The sequence below is a fragment of the Primulina tabacum genome, chromosome 17 (genome assembly GCF_025594145.1).
Source record: "Primulina tabacum isolate GXHZ01 chromosome 17, ASM2559414v2, whole genome shotgun sequence".
NCBI classification, from domain to species: Eukaryota; Viridiplantae; Streptophyta; class Magnoliopsida; order Lamiales; family Gesneriaceae; genus Primulina; species Primulina tabacum.
This window is the reverse complement of record NC_134566.1, coordinates 28,179,652-28,195,393: the sequence shown is the minus strand read 5'-3', so window position 1 is coordinate 28,195,393 and position 15,742 is coordinate 28,179,652. Positions and strand designations below refer to the sequence as shown.

Below are 15,742 nucleotides of genomic sequence, written 5' to 3'. Positions count from 1 at the left end.
ACAAATTTATGCGAAGAACAACTCGATTCTTGATTTCTTCACTCCCTTCTTTGCCTATCGGATTAGGAAATCCACCCCTAGTTGGTTTTTTCAATGTCAACTCCGCGATAATTCCTCAACCCTTTCCCCTCTACATTGATACTAATTTTTCTTTTGGTGTTTCCCATTTGGCGACTGTTGGCTTCTCAACTTCCTAAATTTGCTTTTCACGCAGATCTGGTGTTTCAGTTTTCTCGAATTTTGCTGGGTATGTGCCAATTTTTCTTTTATAAATACTCTTTCAAGCATTGATTTTCATAGGTCGGACTTTTTTTCGTTTGAAGCTAGGTGGGATTTTTGTAATTTGGTTATTGCCTTCGTTTCTTGGCCTGTTAATCTTTAGATCTTAGTTACTATTTATGGGTTGCCGTTATATTTGACTATTTCTACTCTTACCACCGCACGTCCTGATTTTGCGTAAAATTTTGTGAATTTTCTGTATTCACCGCGTGTTCTTTAATTTTTATTTAGAGAAAATGCCGCAAGAATAAGCTTTAATTGCAATTTGTTTTCTGATACTTCTGAAGTTATTGGGAAACCCATTTTAACTAAGCTTTAAATTCAGTTCGTATTGAGTTAAGTATTTTGGGGAAAATTTGTTGTTTGAGGTTTGTAGGACTTCTTTTATTTGTTCGCAGTCCGGAACTATTGGTCTTGCAATCTTTAGATCTTATTTACTGTTTTTTGGGTCATCTTTGAATTCATTACTTTTAAGCATAATTCCGTGATGCACTTTGTTCACTCTGTCGCCTATAGTCCCCAATTTCAATATGTACGTTCTGATTTTGCTTTCATCATGTCAAACTTAGTTATTCACAGTTTTAATTTGATATTCGTGTATTAAATTCTGTATTTTGGAAAAATTTTGTTGGCAAAGGTTAGATTTTCCTAATGTGTTTGTTGTTCCAATCTTTTAGACTTGTAATCTTTAGATGATATTCATAATTGTTTCTGTGTTATACTCTTTATCCTTGCATTTGTTGAATTCTATTTTCTTTCTTTTTTTCCTGTGTTGGCATCTATTTGCAATGCATTTATTGGCTGTTATTGTGTAACAGAGTTTTAATTCAGCTTCAGGTTTTAAATTCTGGATTTTGAGAGAATTTTACTGTTCAAGGATTGTGAGGTTTCTTTACGCTGTTTGTTATCCAATTTTATTGGTCGTGTGATTTGTGGATGTTGATTTCCCATTATTTAATTCCGCGATCTTGAATTTTGTCTAGTGACAATGTCTCAAGGATACGCGATCGAGCTTTACTTCGACCCAGCCCTGGAAAACCAAGTCTTGAAGGCCTGGAATGTGCTTGCTCGACGCCAAATCAGCACACAGTTGATCGAGATTGAATCTAGACCTCATCTTACCTTGTTTGTTAGTCCTTTAATCGACTTACCTAAACTGGAGCATGTTATTAGAAATTTCGCTTCTAAACAAGAGCCGTTATTTCTATCCTTCTCCTCGATTGGAAGCCTCCCAAATCCCAATAATGTTCTGTTTCTTTGTCCGACCCCATCTATGCCTCTTCTTCAATTTCGTTCCCAGTTATGTGATGCCATGAAGAAAGAAGGGATCCAAATGGAGGAGAACGACTCTCCTGACGAATGGATTCCTTACTGTGCAGTTGCTGAAGAGGTGCCAAAGAATCGTATGGCAGAGGCATTCACATTTTTGCGTGACTTGAAGTTGCCAGTCGGAGGCTATGCAACTGATATTTCATTGATCGAGTTCTCACCAGTTCGTGAGCTCTTCTCTTTCCCCCTTGGCAACACATTGGAGTGGTAAAATTAGGGGCACGTTCATGAGTTCATCTTGAGTTTTATTTTGTTCCTTTTCCCGATGATTTTCATGTCTCCGTGCTTTTAAGAACTGATTTTAGAAGTCTTTCCTACAGTTCGAAGATATATAATTTTGGTCCATCAGCTGCTACCTTTGTCGATTAAATAATATAGCTTACATGTTGATAGAACTTTGAGGGTTAAAAATCCAAGTATTCCAGTATTTCTTTTCTTTCTTTTTTTGATAACAAGCATTCTAGTAGTTAAGATGTTGGATATGTAGGTTGTTAATGTTAATATATTTTCTTCTATATTTTTTGTCACAGCAGATGGTCATAATAAAAACTTCTTTTTGTAGCTCTGGCTGGCTAATCATGGGTTAATTTGTATAATTTTTAACGCATTGATGTAAAATCACATAGTGCTGTCATCTCCTTGGCGATGATCTTGGTGGAAATTGTGCTTCATACTTTTCAATAATTGGTAATTTTTGTTTTGATCTTGAAAATCGTCAAAGTTTAATCGTAGTTCTAAATCGTCAAAGTTTAATTGTAGTTCTTTATTTAAATTTTTTCTTGGCAAATGCCATTGTGGATAGCCAACATTTGTCTGTGCCATAGAGAGCAAAGCTTATTCACATGCTTGGCTCGAAGGATTCACATTGAAAAGAGAGGCAATAATCCTTGAGATTATGTAATTTTTACGTGACACGGTAATATTCAATACACTTTATTGAATCAATGACCGTTACCCGTATTTCCACGAATTTGATTTGAATTTAAGGTTCTATACCCCCGGCTCGATTTCATGGGCGGAAAGTGAGACTCATGGTACAGTCATTTTGTGTTGCCACTAAGAAGAAATCAGTGGATATATCATTCCATACTGGAATTTGACCTTTTTAACCATTTTATACCTTCGATTCAACTTCATGAACCTGAATGACAACTCACTGGCGACGTCATCCATTAGTCACTTCCTCCATCATCGGTAGCCTCTGAAACTAACTTCAATCCACAACCCGTCCGAATCGCTGACATGAGCTCAGGAGATATAAGTCCTCGGTCCTTCCTCAACATTCACTCTATAATTTTTCGAGTCTAATTTGGTGTTTTCACCATCTGGGATAGGTTCCTCTTCTGATCATCAACGCTTATAAAGTATGACTTTGCTAGGTTCTTGTGACACAAGAACAGATCCTGTTGCTTGCTGAGAGAATAGGATGAATATGGAAATCGTTCGTTCTATGATGTTTAATCAAGAAGTGGAAATTTTTCCCACTTACAGACCTCTAAATTGTGAACCACCTCCTGTATTGATGTCCCTTCGGCTCTACTTTGATACTAACTATGGCAAGAGAATGCTTCTTGAAATGTTGGTTGATTGTTGTAGCGATTCCAGACACGGTATTGCGTTTCCCTTGTAAAAGATAAATCATAAATTAGCTCGAATTAAAGGTAACATAAAACTTAAATGCAGATTATATGCACTGAACTCAAACCTGCTAGGTCTGGCATACAGAAGGCCATGTGATGTTATGCCACATCATAGGCATTAAACAGCGTAACATAAAACGTTTCAAATTGCGTAAAACTTTAGACTATCTATGGCCAGCACAGGTTGGTTTTTCATTCTGAAGGACTGCTTTCTTAGAATAAGCCTCTGTCTATTAGAAAGCTGTGTAGCCCTGTGAAATGCTGACTCATTTTGTGTAGCTTTCCCAGCTTAGTATTCTAAATTAGTCTTTGAGTGGTCAATTTTATTTTAGAGTCAAAAAAGTGAGGCTGAACTGAAGTGGTGGCTGAAGTATTGACCTGATCCTGTGACTAAAAATACCAAGCAATGCATCAATTATTGTTGAGTAGAGTTTTCCCATCAAAAGTGAAAATGCATGCACATAAAATACAGCACCCAAACTTTTGAATTTACCTCCCAACGAAGTGAAAAATCAATTTGTCCCTCAGCAATAAAACAGATATTTACAGTCTTATAAGCATATATATAATGATCATACAAGGCATTTTAGATTCATAATCTTTAACTCCATGAAATCGTAAAGCTTTGCCGAGTCTGAAGCAGAAATACAAGACTTATGGCCTTTTCATAGCACGTCAAATTAATTTGAAGTTGCACGGTTGCACCCACAAAATCAAAGGAGAAACGTATGGTAGGTAACGCCGATTCATGTTCCATATGAGGATCTAAGATAAAGTTTCACAAAGTAAAACCAAGTATAGAAGAACTAATATGATGATTGCAAAATGACTTTTTCAGGTCAAATTTTAAAATTGTGTTGGGATAATAATTATATGAGACAAATCATTAGCCCGAAAATTATTACCTCCTCGGCATAATATTCAAAATGAGACTGATCTTCACTGTTAAGATCTTTATCAAATGATTTTTCTTTGTTTTCGTTCACATAAATCTCAACAATCTCCAGCTCCTTGACCTGGATAATGACAACAGAAGCTCAGCGTAGTTTAGATGATGAAATTTCCAACTCACAGTAAACCAAAGATAGGAGGATCTGCTATCAAATGTGACTGACAAAGCCAAGTTTTAAATCTTTGGCCAACAACAGATCGTTGGTATCTTTATCTTTAGCCTGACAGAAAGAGTTCAATATCACTGAAACATCGGATTGATAAACTTAATACCTGGAAATGATAAACATTGGAACAAAACCTACCTACCATTTTAAGCTTCAATTCGTCAATGTTCTTGGTGAGCTCCAAAATATGAAGTTTCAAGGGCTGCATCGATGAAAACATATGCAAGATCATTTGGCCACTAATCAGTTGCTTGAAATGACAGAAAAAGTAAGGAAAAGATATGAAAGAGGGAAACTGAATACAGAAAACAAAAGGAACAAAACATTCAATCCAAGTACATGAGACAAGAATGCATTTCAATTTCCCAAAATACAAATTTTCATCCAGGTAATAAAGAAAAGGCACAATTGTTCCATATGGTTTTATTAGCAACTGATAAACTAGAGGATATGTAATGAAAAACTAGATAAACAGATTCATAAATACGAAACCAATAGTGACTTGCTCAACTGCTACCAATATGCCACCACTTTCAGCCTCTAAAGTCTTGATGCACTTCTTCCATGCTCCTTCTGCCAATAAGTATCTTTACCAATTCCCGATATTTCCAATGAAGATACATGTTCTCAACTGTTCCATCAAAAACTGCTCGGCGGCATGTGAATGGAAAGAGAAAAATTCCACTTCATCCTAGATTGAATCGGGGTTTCATCCACAATCTAGTCTCCATAAAATACATACCCATTAGTAGGAAAGGTCCCATCCTAAGCCCGATTCTCCTCAGCATAAACCTTTCTTCTTCAGTTATACTTGTACCCTCCTTATCTGCTTCTGGTGGTTGAGAGATTTCTTCTTTATCCAACCAAACCTTCTAAAGCTTTTCAGCCCTGGCTTCTTTTGCTAGTGACTACAGCAATAACATTAATTAACATCAGAAATGCGTGGTTTAATTGGGGAAATATTTGAATGACTAGGTTTTTCATCAAGGCCTACAACTTTTCGGGAAATTTAGGCAAATAACCCTCTGCAACATCAAATTTAAAAAACTAACACTCACTTTTAAAATGTCTATTATACCTTCATTTTAAATATTTCAAATCCTTATTTTTTTTCTTTTAACCCTAACGTTTTTTTTTGAAATCCCATTGTCCTCTTCTGCATTTGGTTGCCATCAAACATCGGGACTGACTTGCAACGCTTGCAACAAGGAATTCCTCGACGATTCTGAGCAGAAGCTTCACTACAAATCTGAGTGGCACCGTTACAATCTTAAACGGAAGGTGAGCCGCCGTCGATTCCTTTTCATAATCTTATTGTATGTGTTTGATTTTGTTTATATTTATGGGATTCCTACCTCCTATCACCTATTTGGATCCTCATCGTCGTCTTCTCGCTTCAGGTTTACTCTTCAGTTTTCATTTGATTGTTTTCATCGTTATTCATGTTCGATTGCTCACAGAATTTCTTGCGATTGTTCCATGCTTCGAGGTAAGCACCAGAGTTCCCTTTTCCTTCCTTTCTTTACCCTATTATCTCCTAAGGGATTATGCAGATTGTAATGGTACCAGTTTTGACTTTAGAATGTAGAGGGTGCATTTGATAAACCGAATGGCAACAACAGTGAATTCATAATGATCCCCATGAGTCCGAAAAGCTGTCTTGTGAATGTCCCTGGAATCCATCCGGATTTGGTGATACCCAGCCCGCAAGTCCAGCTTAGAAAAATTTTCCATTGAATCAATCAATGGTTTAAAATTGATACACAGCCCGCAAGTTCAACTAAACGATTTATTATTAATAAATTATTTGTGTTTGAGGTTAATTTATTTCTTTTTGGTAAATCATTTATAAAATTGTTTTTGCATGAGTTCAATTCTTAGTTTTGAATATTCTCTTTGATATAAATATTTTATGAGTGACGTTAAACTAACAATATTATTCCTTCTTCTCTTTAGGTGACCGATCGTTCTTCTCTTAGCTCCATTGAAATTTTCCATCAATCAATGGTCTAATTCACTGATCAAGGACCATTTAAACAACCATACATTTAACATTTGTAATTAAAATGGCAGAATAAGAAGTTTGGGTAAGTTTATCGTTTTATATGATTTTTATAGAGTTTTTACTTTTAGTTAGATTTGTGGAATTGAGTTTTTGCCTAAACTTTCTTACATATCTGTAACTGATAAATAAATAAACTATTTGTGTTTTTTGCTGAGAAATTGTGTTCAACATTGTATTTGTTGTTTATGTTTGAAAAATATTTATATGTTTTATAACATTTATGTTCTTTCGAGTGTAGGTAAAATTGAAACCTCAGTTATTGAGAAATAATCACTTTGAATGCAAGTTAAGTTTAAACTCTCATTTCAAAAGTGTATCAAAGACTATCAAGGAATGCCTCAATGATGCAGAGATGCAGAATATGATTGATGGAAATCAATTTGGTAATTTAATTAAGTATGTAAGAGATTACAATTTATCCAGTCAGATTATATGGTTCTTGATGGCTAGACGTCATGTAAGACTACTAGTGATGAGTTGTGGATGGTTGTGAATCAACGACTGTTGAGATTTTCGAAAATGGAGTATGCACTTATAACTGGGCTTGATTGTTCAGTAGATTTTCCTGAAGTTGGAGAGACGATGCAATTTCGGGATAGACATTTTTGTGGAAATGAAAATGTATATATTGAGGAGGTGGCGATAAAGCTAATGGAAATGATAAAAACACCTAAATGCACTATAAATTTGGAAAAATTGGAGTTAGCATGTTTGTACTTCGATGCTGCTGTTCTTTGGCCAGTTCGACAAAAGACGGTTCCTCAAGTTGACAACATGCTTTTGAGTTTAGTGGAGGATTTGGATTTGTTTAACAAACATCCTTGGGGTACGATAGCTTATAACGAAGTTCTAAAAAGTATAAAGCGATATTTAACTTCAATCAAATTGAAGAAAAAGAAAAAGAACGAAAAGATTGTCGAATACGGAGCGTTTACTTTGAACGGATTTGTTCATCCATTGCAAGTAAGATATTTATTTGTTTTGTATTTACTTAGTTAATTTATTTAATATTAAGTTGGCTATAATTTTTTTAATGCAGATTCTTGCATATGAATGTATTCCTGGCATTGCAAAGAAGTTTGCTAAGCGAAGAGATAGATATAACATGATACTTCCGTGTATGTGTGGATGGATTTCAAATGATTGGCATGTGAAATCATCTCCAAAGTACAATGAAGTTGTTCAAGCATCACATGAGTGTTTAAATAGGGTGAGTATTTTGCCAATAATTTATTTAATATTTCAAAGATATTTAATTGTAATTGAGTGTTGGAATTTTATAATTTGTAATATACAGATGGTTATTGGCGTGTTGACACCTACAGAGTTGGAACTACAAGCCTCATACATCGCAAATGGTCAATTTTCTGATTCAGATCCTAATTTATCGCATGTTCTGCCATTGTTGTCGGAGAGACAAAATGTATACTGCTATGCAGATAGCAGTCCCGAAAACGTTGATCAACCCTTAGAAGAGCAAAAATCTTTTGAAGATATGCAAAGCCAGATAGCAGATGCACATGACAAACAATCACCTCCACTTCGTCAAGAAGAAGATCGACCACACACCTCCACACATATTGATCCGAGTGCTTTTGTTGGAGAGGTTCCCAGTGTTCCAAATTATTTTGTCCAACTTCGAGATTATATAGATGAGAAGTTTACAAAATTGCAATCATACGTGGATGAAAGATTTACTAAGATTGAGGAGAAGCTTGAAGAGGTATCTGTCCAGGTTTAAAAAACAGAAAAAAAATCCAGCAGAGACATCACGTCAACCAACTAGTATACTTCCAGAAGCAAAGAGACAAAAGATGTTTGATATCAAATGTGTTAATGAAAGAAGTTTTGCCATCAGAAGGTAAGTCACATGCTTTAGTGGATAAGTCATGTCACCTGATTAAATATTTTAAGATATATATTTTTACATACAGGTTCTACATCTCCTCAAAATGGACACTCCATGATCCAACCAAGCAAACATATCTTGCACACTCCCCAACTGATTCGTAGTTGATGAAGGAGCTTCCAATGCCCAGCCAGTTGGAGATGTTAAGAAAGCTTACAATAACATGTTACTAACCTATGTCAGGGTTAAGAGGCAAATCAAGAAGTCGTCGTACTTATCGTCGCCCTTCATGCAATTGTCAGAGACGCCCCCTGTATTAGTTAGCCATCAACTTGGATCATGTAATGGCACATTTCAACCACTTCAAATAGCAAAGTCACCGAAGCTAACTAAAGCTTTGAAGTAGCAAATTAAAACAATGAAAGACACTCGTCAATGCCTAATGGCCGCCTACGATAAGAAATGGTTTAATGATTTGCTCTTGCCTAGGTCGTGGCTTGGATCTTCTGTGAGTATATATGATTTCATATATTTAATTAATATATATGTTCTTCATGTGTTTTGTGCTAATCATTAATATTTTTCTTATTTATAGCACATTAACGAATGCATGAATGGGTTTTTGGTGCTTCAAAAAAAGTATCCTCATTTAGTGGCACAAGACATTGCTATAATGAGTGGTTATTTTAGTGGACTTTTAGATGTTGTCCATTCCAAAGCTGAAAAGGGTATGTCTCATTGTCATTGGGATGATTTGATTCGAATGGCTGAAGGATCAAGTAGAAAATGGAAATCATTGCCATGGAAAGAAACATCATTTATTCTTGTGCCTTACCATGTCCCCAACCATTGGGTTGCTATGAAAATCGATATAAAGGCCACATATATCATAATTTATGATTGTGGAATCTGTTTAACCAATGATATTAACATGGAGTCGTATGTTCGTCCGCTACAAGTTCTAATACCTCGATTATTGAATATTGTGGGCGTAGTAACAACCGATACATGGAAGATTACACGACCTGCCGTCATTCCCTCAGAATATTGCTGGGTTTCAAAAAACAATATTTTCTAGTACATCAAGTGGTTTTACGAGTATATTTCGTCTTATAATGTCCAACATCATTGCATAAGCTGCATTTCTTTTTTCGTTAGTCGTCCAAACTCTCCAATAGATGGTTTTCTTCGTTAATTTGGTCTCCCCCGTTTTGGCTTGAAGTTAGGAGGTAGCATTTCCAAATTAGAAATATAATGGGGAATCTTCCAATCTCTTGAATGAGGCACGTGGTAAATGGTACCCGAGTAGGCTTGATGCCACATATGCACAAGGTAATAAGGTGAGCACAACTCATAGATACCCAAATTTGCTAGATAACAAGCTGCTAATGCGTGTTTACATGGAATTTTATCACATTGAAACACATAACAACTGCAGGAGTAGGTTGAGAAATCAAGTATTTCATCTGTATCATCACCAACTACATGATATTCTGAATAGTTCAACTGAGTTACCTTTAGATATAGTGATTGAGTAAACCTAGTTCGCAAAATCATATCTATAGATGGAGTCAACTTCGTTCTGCATGAAGCTAACTCTGCTGCTGTGCGGTGTTTGTTGAACCAAACTGAAACCATATTTTGAATTGCATTCAATAGTGCTATGATTGGTAACTTCTCTTTCCTCAGACAATATAGAATTTATCGACTCAGCCCCATTAGTTGTCATAATATCATATCGGTTACCTCGGCAGAACGCTCTAGACCATTTATTTGGTGAACTGCTTTTCTCAAGATATGAAGCCACACTTGGGTATTGATTTTTCAACTTCTCATACAACATGTTAAAGTATGACATTTTGCAAGCATATGCAGTTTGCATGAACAACTCAACCCCACCACCCTTTTTACCACAATGGGTACCGATATTTTGCGAAAGGTGCCATGTGCAATGTAGATGATGTGAGTGCTTGTACACAACAACCACTGAGCTGATAATGGCAGCATGTCTGTCAGAGATAATTACCAAATCAGGATCATCTGGAATCAGTTCATGCAATTTCTGCAAAAACCAAGTCCATGACATTTCATTCTCTGAGTCAACAACAGCCCATGCAATGGGGTATTGATGTAAATCTCCATCTTGGGATGTTGCAAGAAGCAAAACATCTCTATATTTTCTCTTCAAAAAAGTCCCATCAATTGCTATAACTTTTCGCATCCTACGAAACCTAGATATGCATACCCCATAAGCTAGGAACATGTATTTAAATCTTCCACTAGAGTCAGTCTCCAAATGAGTTATAGTATCTTTGTTTACTTGCTTAACAACAAATAAATAAGCTGGCAAAGTTCTGTAACTCTCTTCTGGATCTCCCCTCAAATGATTAAGAGCAATTTGCTTGCCCTTCCAAGCTTTGTAGTAGCTAACACCAAGCCATTTATTTTGCATCATCGTCATTATTGTTTTTGGCGCGGGGGTGATTTGTTGCCCTCTAAAATTTTCTAGCAATACATCTGCAACTACAATAGAACTTGCTTGTCGGTGCCTTCGTCTTCTGTCAGAAATGTCACATGTGTGTATGTTACAATAAATTCGAATTCAAACTGAGTTGAATTAGCCCTTCGTGTTGCTCGCACTCTCCAACTGCATTTTTCTGTAATGCATCCCACCACATAAAGTGTCTTTGTCGACCTTTCAACATTCATTTCAAATGAAGCATTCAAAGAAATCTTAGTCAATTCTTTCTTAAGTTCATTTTTACTGTTGAACTTTTGACCAACTGATAAATTCGATCCATCGGTAAATGAAAATGCACCATCACCATCGTTAATCGCCAACAAATTTTGTGTATTCGCTTTCACTAAATCAGAATGAGAGAAATCAACATGTGGACTTTGTGTTCTTGGTAGATCGAAGACATCATTTTGGTTCAAGTTTTTATTGGCATTATCTTCTTCAACAACGATTTCTTTTGTTGCTGCAGTCAATTCAAAACCATCTTGGATAAAAGTACAACCAAAATATTCATCATGAAGACCCTGATTAAAAGCATCCATATCCAAATCAATTTTCTTTCTTCCACATTCTACATTTACATCAAAATCACATTCTTTTTCTATCTTCTACATTAATATTATAATTCACAGCACTACCCTCCACATCTCCAAAATGCACATCACTGTCATTAACCTTTTATCTATCAACTCCAATATCACAAATATCAATTACTTTCACATGCAAAACAGGTCTAGTACGCGAATTACCAAATGATAGATATGTTCCCAAGGATCGTGAATTTCGTATATAGATTGGGCATGGTTTGCAAGAATCTAATTCTGGTAAATAACTCAATGTCAATTCAACATCTGATTTAGCCAGACCAAGTGTCTCGTATATTTCATTCACGACACATTCTATGGTCAAGTTACTACCATCAATGGAAATAGCTGTCCATTCTTTAGATTCGGATAATCATGTATAAGTTCCTTGTTCATCATTCTTCCACTTTCCATTAGAATTAATCAAAATCTAGATGATCGTCATTCCTATACAAAATAAGCAATAAAGATGTCATAAAAATTAAATGATTTATAACATATAATCGGATGACATAGCATATCAAAGTGGGCGACTGAAAACATAATTAGGCAACTGAACCCATAATGTTTGGGCGACCGAACAATTAAGAATGAAATATATGAAAAATTATATTTACAATATATACATTGTAATAAAAACCAGTAAATCGATAAAAAAAATTGAGATGACATTAGAACTTATACCTGATTTAAAATCTTTGACACTGTTGAGAAAAATTGAAACTTTTTTTAGGAAAACTAATGACTACAATATTCTCTTGTTTAACGTAGAGGAAGGAAAAAAATTGAAGAGAAGACTAATAAGTGAATGAAGAAGAAAAAAAGAATCGTTGTGAGAAAGATGAGAAGAATGGAGAGAACAAGAACACATTTTCTTTCTTTCTTGCCTTTCTGTTTTGTTTTATACGCTTCTTTATTTTTTTTAATTAATTATTTATTTTTTTAAGTTGATGTTATTTATCAAATTTTGAATTCTAAAAAGTTAATATTTAAAATTAAAATTTGCTTAGGGTTAGATTTTAAATTGGCCCCAACTTTTCAACTTTTAAGAGACGTTTTTTTTATATTTTTATTATTATTATTGAATATTATATTATTTTATATTAATCATAAATTAAAAATCACAAAAACAATTTTAGTATTCAAAATTTTATATACATTAAAATAAAAAATTATTGAATGATCAATCAACCAAAAACATGAATTTTTTTTTTACTTTACGATCCTTATGTATAGCAAAAAATACATTAACAATAAATGAGACATGATATTTTTAACAAAAAATATAGTTGATTTTAACAGATTCAACTTAAATATCTTAAATGATATACATGACAATTCAAATTGCAATATTATTATTATTCTCTCTAGTCAAACATAAAAAAAATAAAATATGAAAATTGCGTATGCTATTTTTTTTAAAAAATATTTATTCTAGAAAAAAACATGATTAAAAGCGCAATTTTGTTAATAAATTAAACAAAAACAGATTCTACAAAAGATTGTGTGGAGGAGATGAATTATGAGGCGGTGCTCAAGGAAAATAGAACTAGCGAAGCAGCCAAACACTCCCTTATTATAATATACCCAAGCACTTTCCTTCTTACAATCATTCAGCTGTGAGGCGTTTCTGTTTAATTTTTATTTTTTCACAATTAATCAGATCGATCTCGCTCAGAATCTCGCTTTCTCTCAGGTTCTTAAGCCGTTTCCCAGAAAATTTCTGTTTTTCTTTTGAATCCTTGTGTGCAAGATTGTTGTTTTTGGTTTTGAAGTTTTTCTTTTTAGATCTGGTCGAAAATCATAGATCCTTCAGTTTTATGTTTAAACTTGGTTGCGTTCTACATTCTGTCATTAATACTATGATCTAGGATGTTTTATTTTTAACTGAAATTTCGAGAATTTTCTGCGAAGGATTCGTGGGGTCAATTTGGTTAATTGGTTCTGAAAACCTTTTGTCATTATGTTCGTGATCCTCGTGCATGTATTTGCTTTGCTTACTCTTGGGATTGATTTGCTTATCTTCAGTATTGGGTGGTTGGAATGGAGAATGTATGGAAGGCTATAATTTACTGATTTTTGTAACCTAAATGATTGAGTAGGTTTTAATTTATTAGACCATTTGCGGAAGCCAATTGACCCTTTTTTTTTTATCTATGGATTCCTGATTGGAATCTTTTGCTGCTAAAAGTATATTGTTACTTCTGTACGCATTGCTTTCTTGTGAAAGTTTTGATGTTTATGTTCACATTATATTTGGGAAGATATGTCTAGCATTCACATTTATCGAGCGTATTTGGGAAGATATGTCTAGCATTGACATTTATCGAGCGTGCCACCGTAAATGTTGTGATGTGAATTTAAGGGGTCTGGAGATTGTTTCTTAAATGATTGATTGCAGTTGACATAAATTTTACAGGAGTTAAGAAATAGGATCAGCAGTTAAAGGAACTTGATCATTGGACCTAGAAAAACTGCAAAACATGCCTGCAACAAAGATAGAAACTGGCCACAATGATGTCGTTCACGATGTCTCGGTGGATTACTATGGGAAACGTGTGGCAACAGCATCATCTGATACCACTGTAAAAATAAACGGTGTTAGCAATAATTCGGCATCTCAGCATCTCGCTACTTTGAGTGGGCATCGAGGCCCTGTCTGGCAGGTTTCTTGGGCACACCCCAAGTTTGGTTCAATTCTTGCTTCTTGTTCTTATGATGGAAAAGTTATTGTCTGGAAGGAAGGTAATCAGAATGAGTGGTCACAGTTCCATGTCTTCGAGCACAAATCATCAGTCAATTCTATCGAGTGGGCTCCTCACGAGCTTGGACTTTGCTTGGCATGTGGTTCTTCTGATGGTAACATCTCAGTATACACAGCTCAATCAGATGGTGGCTGGGAAACCACAAAAATAGACCAAGCACACCCCGTTGGGGTGACATCTGTTTCTTGGGCCCCTTCAATGGCTCCTGGCGCATTAGTTGTATCGGGGATGCTGGATCCTGTTCAGAAGCTGGCTTCCGGTGGTTGCGACAACACCGTGAAGGTCTGGAGGTTGTACAACGGAAACTGGAAAATGGACTGTTTCCCAGCTCTTCAAAAGCACTCGGATTGGGTGAGAGACGTTGCTTGGGCACCAAACTTAGGGCTTCCAAAGTCCACGATTGCGAGTGCCTCTCAGGATGGTACAGTTGTTATATGGACTGTAGCGAAGGAAGGCGATCAATGGCAGGGTAAAATTTTGAAGGATTTCAAGATGCCTGTTTGGAGAGTGTCCTGGTCCCTGACCGGAAACTTGTTGGCTGTGGCAGCTGGGGACAACAGCATCACACTGTGGAATGAAGCTGTTGCTGGGGAGTGGCAAGAGGTCACCACAGTTGATCGTTAGATTTCATTTTATCTGGTCACTGCTGGAAGGAAAATGAACGGGTGGATTTATTTTGTTTGCTTGTTTATCTTCACTTTTTGGTATTTTTTACCTAAGTTTTTTGTGCTTTAAATTTGTTGTAGCTTATTCATTGTTTGTATTAAATGATCATGGATTCAGAGGGTAAAAATAAATGTGGTATTCTTGTGAATGAACTCCTTTTAGTTTAGCTTGATTGATTGGATAAATCAAACATAATATGTTTGAGTATGTCTCTTGTAAAACGGTCTCACGAATCTTTATCTGTGAGACGGGTCAATTCTACCGATATTTACAATATAAAGTAATACTCTTAACATAAAAAGTAATACTTTTTCATGGAAGACTCAAATAAAATATCTGTCTCACAAAATACGACTCGTTAGATCGTTTCACACAAGTTTTTGTCAATATGTTTTTCCGAATTCTAATCCTTTAACGTCTTCCAAGTTCCAACAATGCCCAGAATATCTGGCTTTTCTAGAACATGACACATTTTATCAATTGCAACCAATGGCAATCATCCTATCAAGTTCCTTTATACGTCCACAATTAATGCCAAAGTTATCTATTTCCTCTTAAACATGATTGCAAAGTGCTAGGCATCTCCTCCTGGCAATCTAATAAAACTTTTGTTTGGATTTCAACTTACTCGTGCACTAGGATGGTAAGTGGATGAAGGTTATCTCCGTCGCCATGGATCCTTGGGAACGTAGTCCTCCTAAAAATCTCCGACACTCGGTGGTTCCTTCGTCCTTCATCACCTTCCTTTTCACCAGAAGCCAAGTGTGCGTGCAGCTATGAAGCAAAATGTAGTTCCAACTTCCACCAATAGACAAACTAACTGAAACTGATCCTTTGTTTTTCAAATACCCCATCATACCACAAGCCACAGAGCAAACTTTCACACTCGAACTTTGTATCTGTTTAGCAATTCTCTTCTCATTCAAACA

At 35.5% G+C, this 15,742-nt stretch overlaps 5 protein-coding genes across 19 annotated transcripts; 3 read left to right on the top strand and 2 right to left on the bottom strand.

Annotated features, from left to right (window-relative positions):
* On the top strand, positions 1 to 2,035 carry LOC142530995 (uncharacterized). 2 transcript variants are annotated; one of them, XM_075636960.1, is made up of 2 exons: positions 1 to 247; positions 1,263 to 2,035. In XM_075636960.1, the coding sequence occupies exon 2, from the start codon at positions 1,268 to 1,270 to the stop codon at positions 1,817 to 1,819; it is 552 nt and encodes a 183-aa protein (XP_075493075.1). In that variant the 5' UTR covers positions 1 to 247; positions 1,263 to 1,267; the 3' UTR covers positions 1,820 to 2,035. The 2 variants fall into 2 exon arrangements, with proteins under 2 accessions (XP_075493075.1, XP_075493076.1); XM_075636961.1 differs by lacking the exon at positions 1 to 247 and adding an exon at positions 282 to 1,165.
* On the bottom strand, positions 1,865 to 5,358 carry LOC142530996 (uncharacterized). 12 transcript variants are annotated; one of them, XR_012816190.1, is made up of 5 exons: positions 4,509 to 4,849; positions 4,364 to 4,420; positions 4,154 to 4,264; positions 3,314 to 3,638; positions 1,865 to 3,231 (listed from the first exon to the last, which is right to left on the bottom strand). XR_012816190.1 is itself a non-coding variant. In XM_075636962.1 (4 exons), the coding sequence occupies exons 1-4, from the start codon at positions 4,596 to 4,598 to the stop codon at positions 3,546 to 3,548; spliced, it is 351 nt and encodes a 116-aa protein (XP_075493077.1). In that variant the 5' UTR covers positions 4,599 to 4,849; the 3' UTR covers positions 1,865 to 3,545. The 12 variants fall into 12 exon arrangements, 1 of the variants encoding a protein (XP_075493077.1); XM_075636962.1 differs by having other exon boundaries at positions 1,865 to 3,638; XR_012816199.1 differs by lacking the exon at positions 4,364 to 4,420 and adding an exon at positions 5,159 to 5,358 and having other exon boundaries at positions 1,865 to 4,264; positions 4,505 to 4,568.
* Positions 5,359 to 5,507: 149 nt separating this feature from the next.
* Positions 5,508 to 9,229, top strand: LOC142530994 (uncharacterized). 3 transcript variants are annotated; one of them, XM_075636959.1, is made up of 9 exons: positions 5,508 to 5,647; positions 5,767 to 5,855; positions 5,948 to 6,453; positions 6,670 to 7,394; positions 7,471 to 7,641; positions 7,729 to 7,789; positions 7,871 to 8,292; positions 8,366 to 8,788; positions 8,876 to 9,229. In XM_075636959.1, exons 4-7 carry the CDS (start codon positions 6,915 to 6,917, stop codon positions 8,170 to 8,172), a joined length of 1,014 nt encoding a protein of 337 aa, XP_075493074.1. In that variant the 5' UTR covers positions 5,508 to 5,647; positions 5,767 to 5,855; positions 5,948 to 6,453; positions 6,670 to 6,914; the 3' UTR covers positions 8,173 to 8,292; positions 8,366 to 8,788; positions 8,876 to 9,229. The 3 variants fall into 3 exon arrangements, with proteins under 3 accessions (XP_075493074.1, XP_075493073.1, XP_075493072.1); XM_075636958.1 differs by having other exon boundaries at positions 6,323 to 6,453; positions 7,729 to 8,292; positions 8,876 to 9,222; XM_075636957.1 differs by having other exon boundaries at positions 7,729 to 8,292; positions 8,876 to 9,222.
* A 242-nt stretch (positions 9,230 to 9,471) lies between these two features.
* Positions 9,472 to 10,741, bottom strand: LOC142530641 (uncharacterized). The gene is made up of 2 exons (XM_075636464.1): positions 10,027 to 10,741; positions 9,472 to 9,908 (listed from the first exon to the last, which is right to left on the bottom strand). Exons 1-2 carry the CDS (start codon positions 10,739 to 10,741, stop codon positions 9,472 to 9,474), a joined length of 1,152 nt encoding a protein of 383 aa, XP_075492579.1.
* A 2,144-nt stretch (positions 10,742 to 12,885) lies between these two features.
* LOC142531342 (protein transport protein SEC13 homolog B-like) lies at positions 12,886 to 14,961 on the top strand. The gene is made up of 2 exons (XM_075637441.1): positions 12,886 to 13,078; positions 13,802 to 14,961. The coding sequence occupies exon 2, from the start codon at positions 13,866 to 13,868 to the stop codon at positions 14,769 to 14,771; it is 906 nt and encodes a 301-aa protein (XP_075493556.1). The 5' UTR covers positions 12,886 to 13,078; positions 13,802 to 13,865; the 3' UTR covers positions 14,772 to 14,961.
* The last annotated feature ends 781 nt before the right edge of the window (positions 14,962 to 15,742 follow it).

Coding starts and splice junctions, on each gene's coding strand:
- LOC142530995 (XM_075636960.1), top strand. CDS start 1,268: ATGTCTCAAGGATACGCGATCGAGCTTTACTTCGACCCAGCCCTGGAA.
- LOC142530996 (XM_075636962.1), bottom strand. CDS start 4,598: ATGATCTTGCATATGTTTTCATCGATGCAGCCCTTGAAACTTCATATT. Junction 4,265..4,363: donor AAGATTTAAAACTTGGCTTT/GTCAGTCACATT, acceptor GTCATTATCCAG/GTCAAGGAGCTGGAGATTGT. Junction 3,639..4,153: donor TTGAATATTATGCCGAGGAG/GTAATAATTTTC, acceptor TGGTATTTTTAG/TCACAGGATCAGGTCAATAC.
- LOC142530994 (XM_075636958.1), top strand. CDS start 6,915: ATGGTTGTGAATCAACGACTGTTGAGATTTTCGAAAATGGAGTATGCA. Junction 7,395..7,470: donor GATTTGTTCATCCATTGCAA/GTAAGATATTTA, acceptor TTTTTAATGCAG/ATTCTTGCATATGAATGTAT. Junction 7,642..7,728: donor CACATGAGTGTTTAAATAGG/GTGAGTATTTTG, acceptor TGTAATATACAG/ATGGTTATTGGCGTGTTGAC.
- LOC142530641 (XM_075636464.1), bottom strand. CDS start 10,741: ATGACGATGATGCAAAATAAATGGCTTGGTGTTAGCTACTACAAAGCT. Junction 9,909..10,026: donor GTCTAGAGCGTTCTGCCGAG/GTAACCGATATG, acceptor ATATGGTTTCAG/TTTGGTTCAACAAACACCGC.
- LOC142531342 (XM_075637441.1), top strand. CDS start 13,866: ATGCCTGCAACAAAGATAGAAACTGGCCACAATGATGTCGTTCACGAT.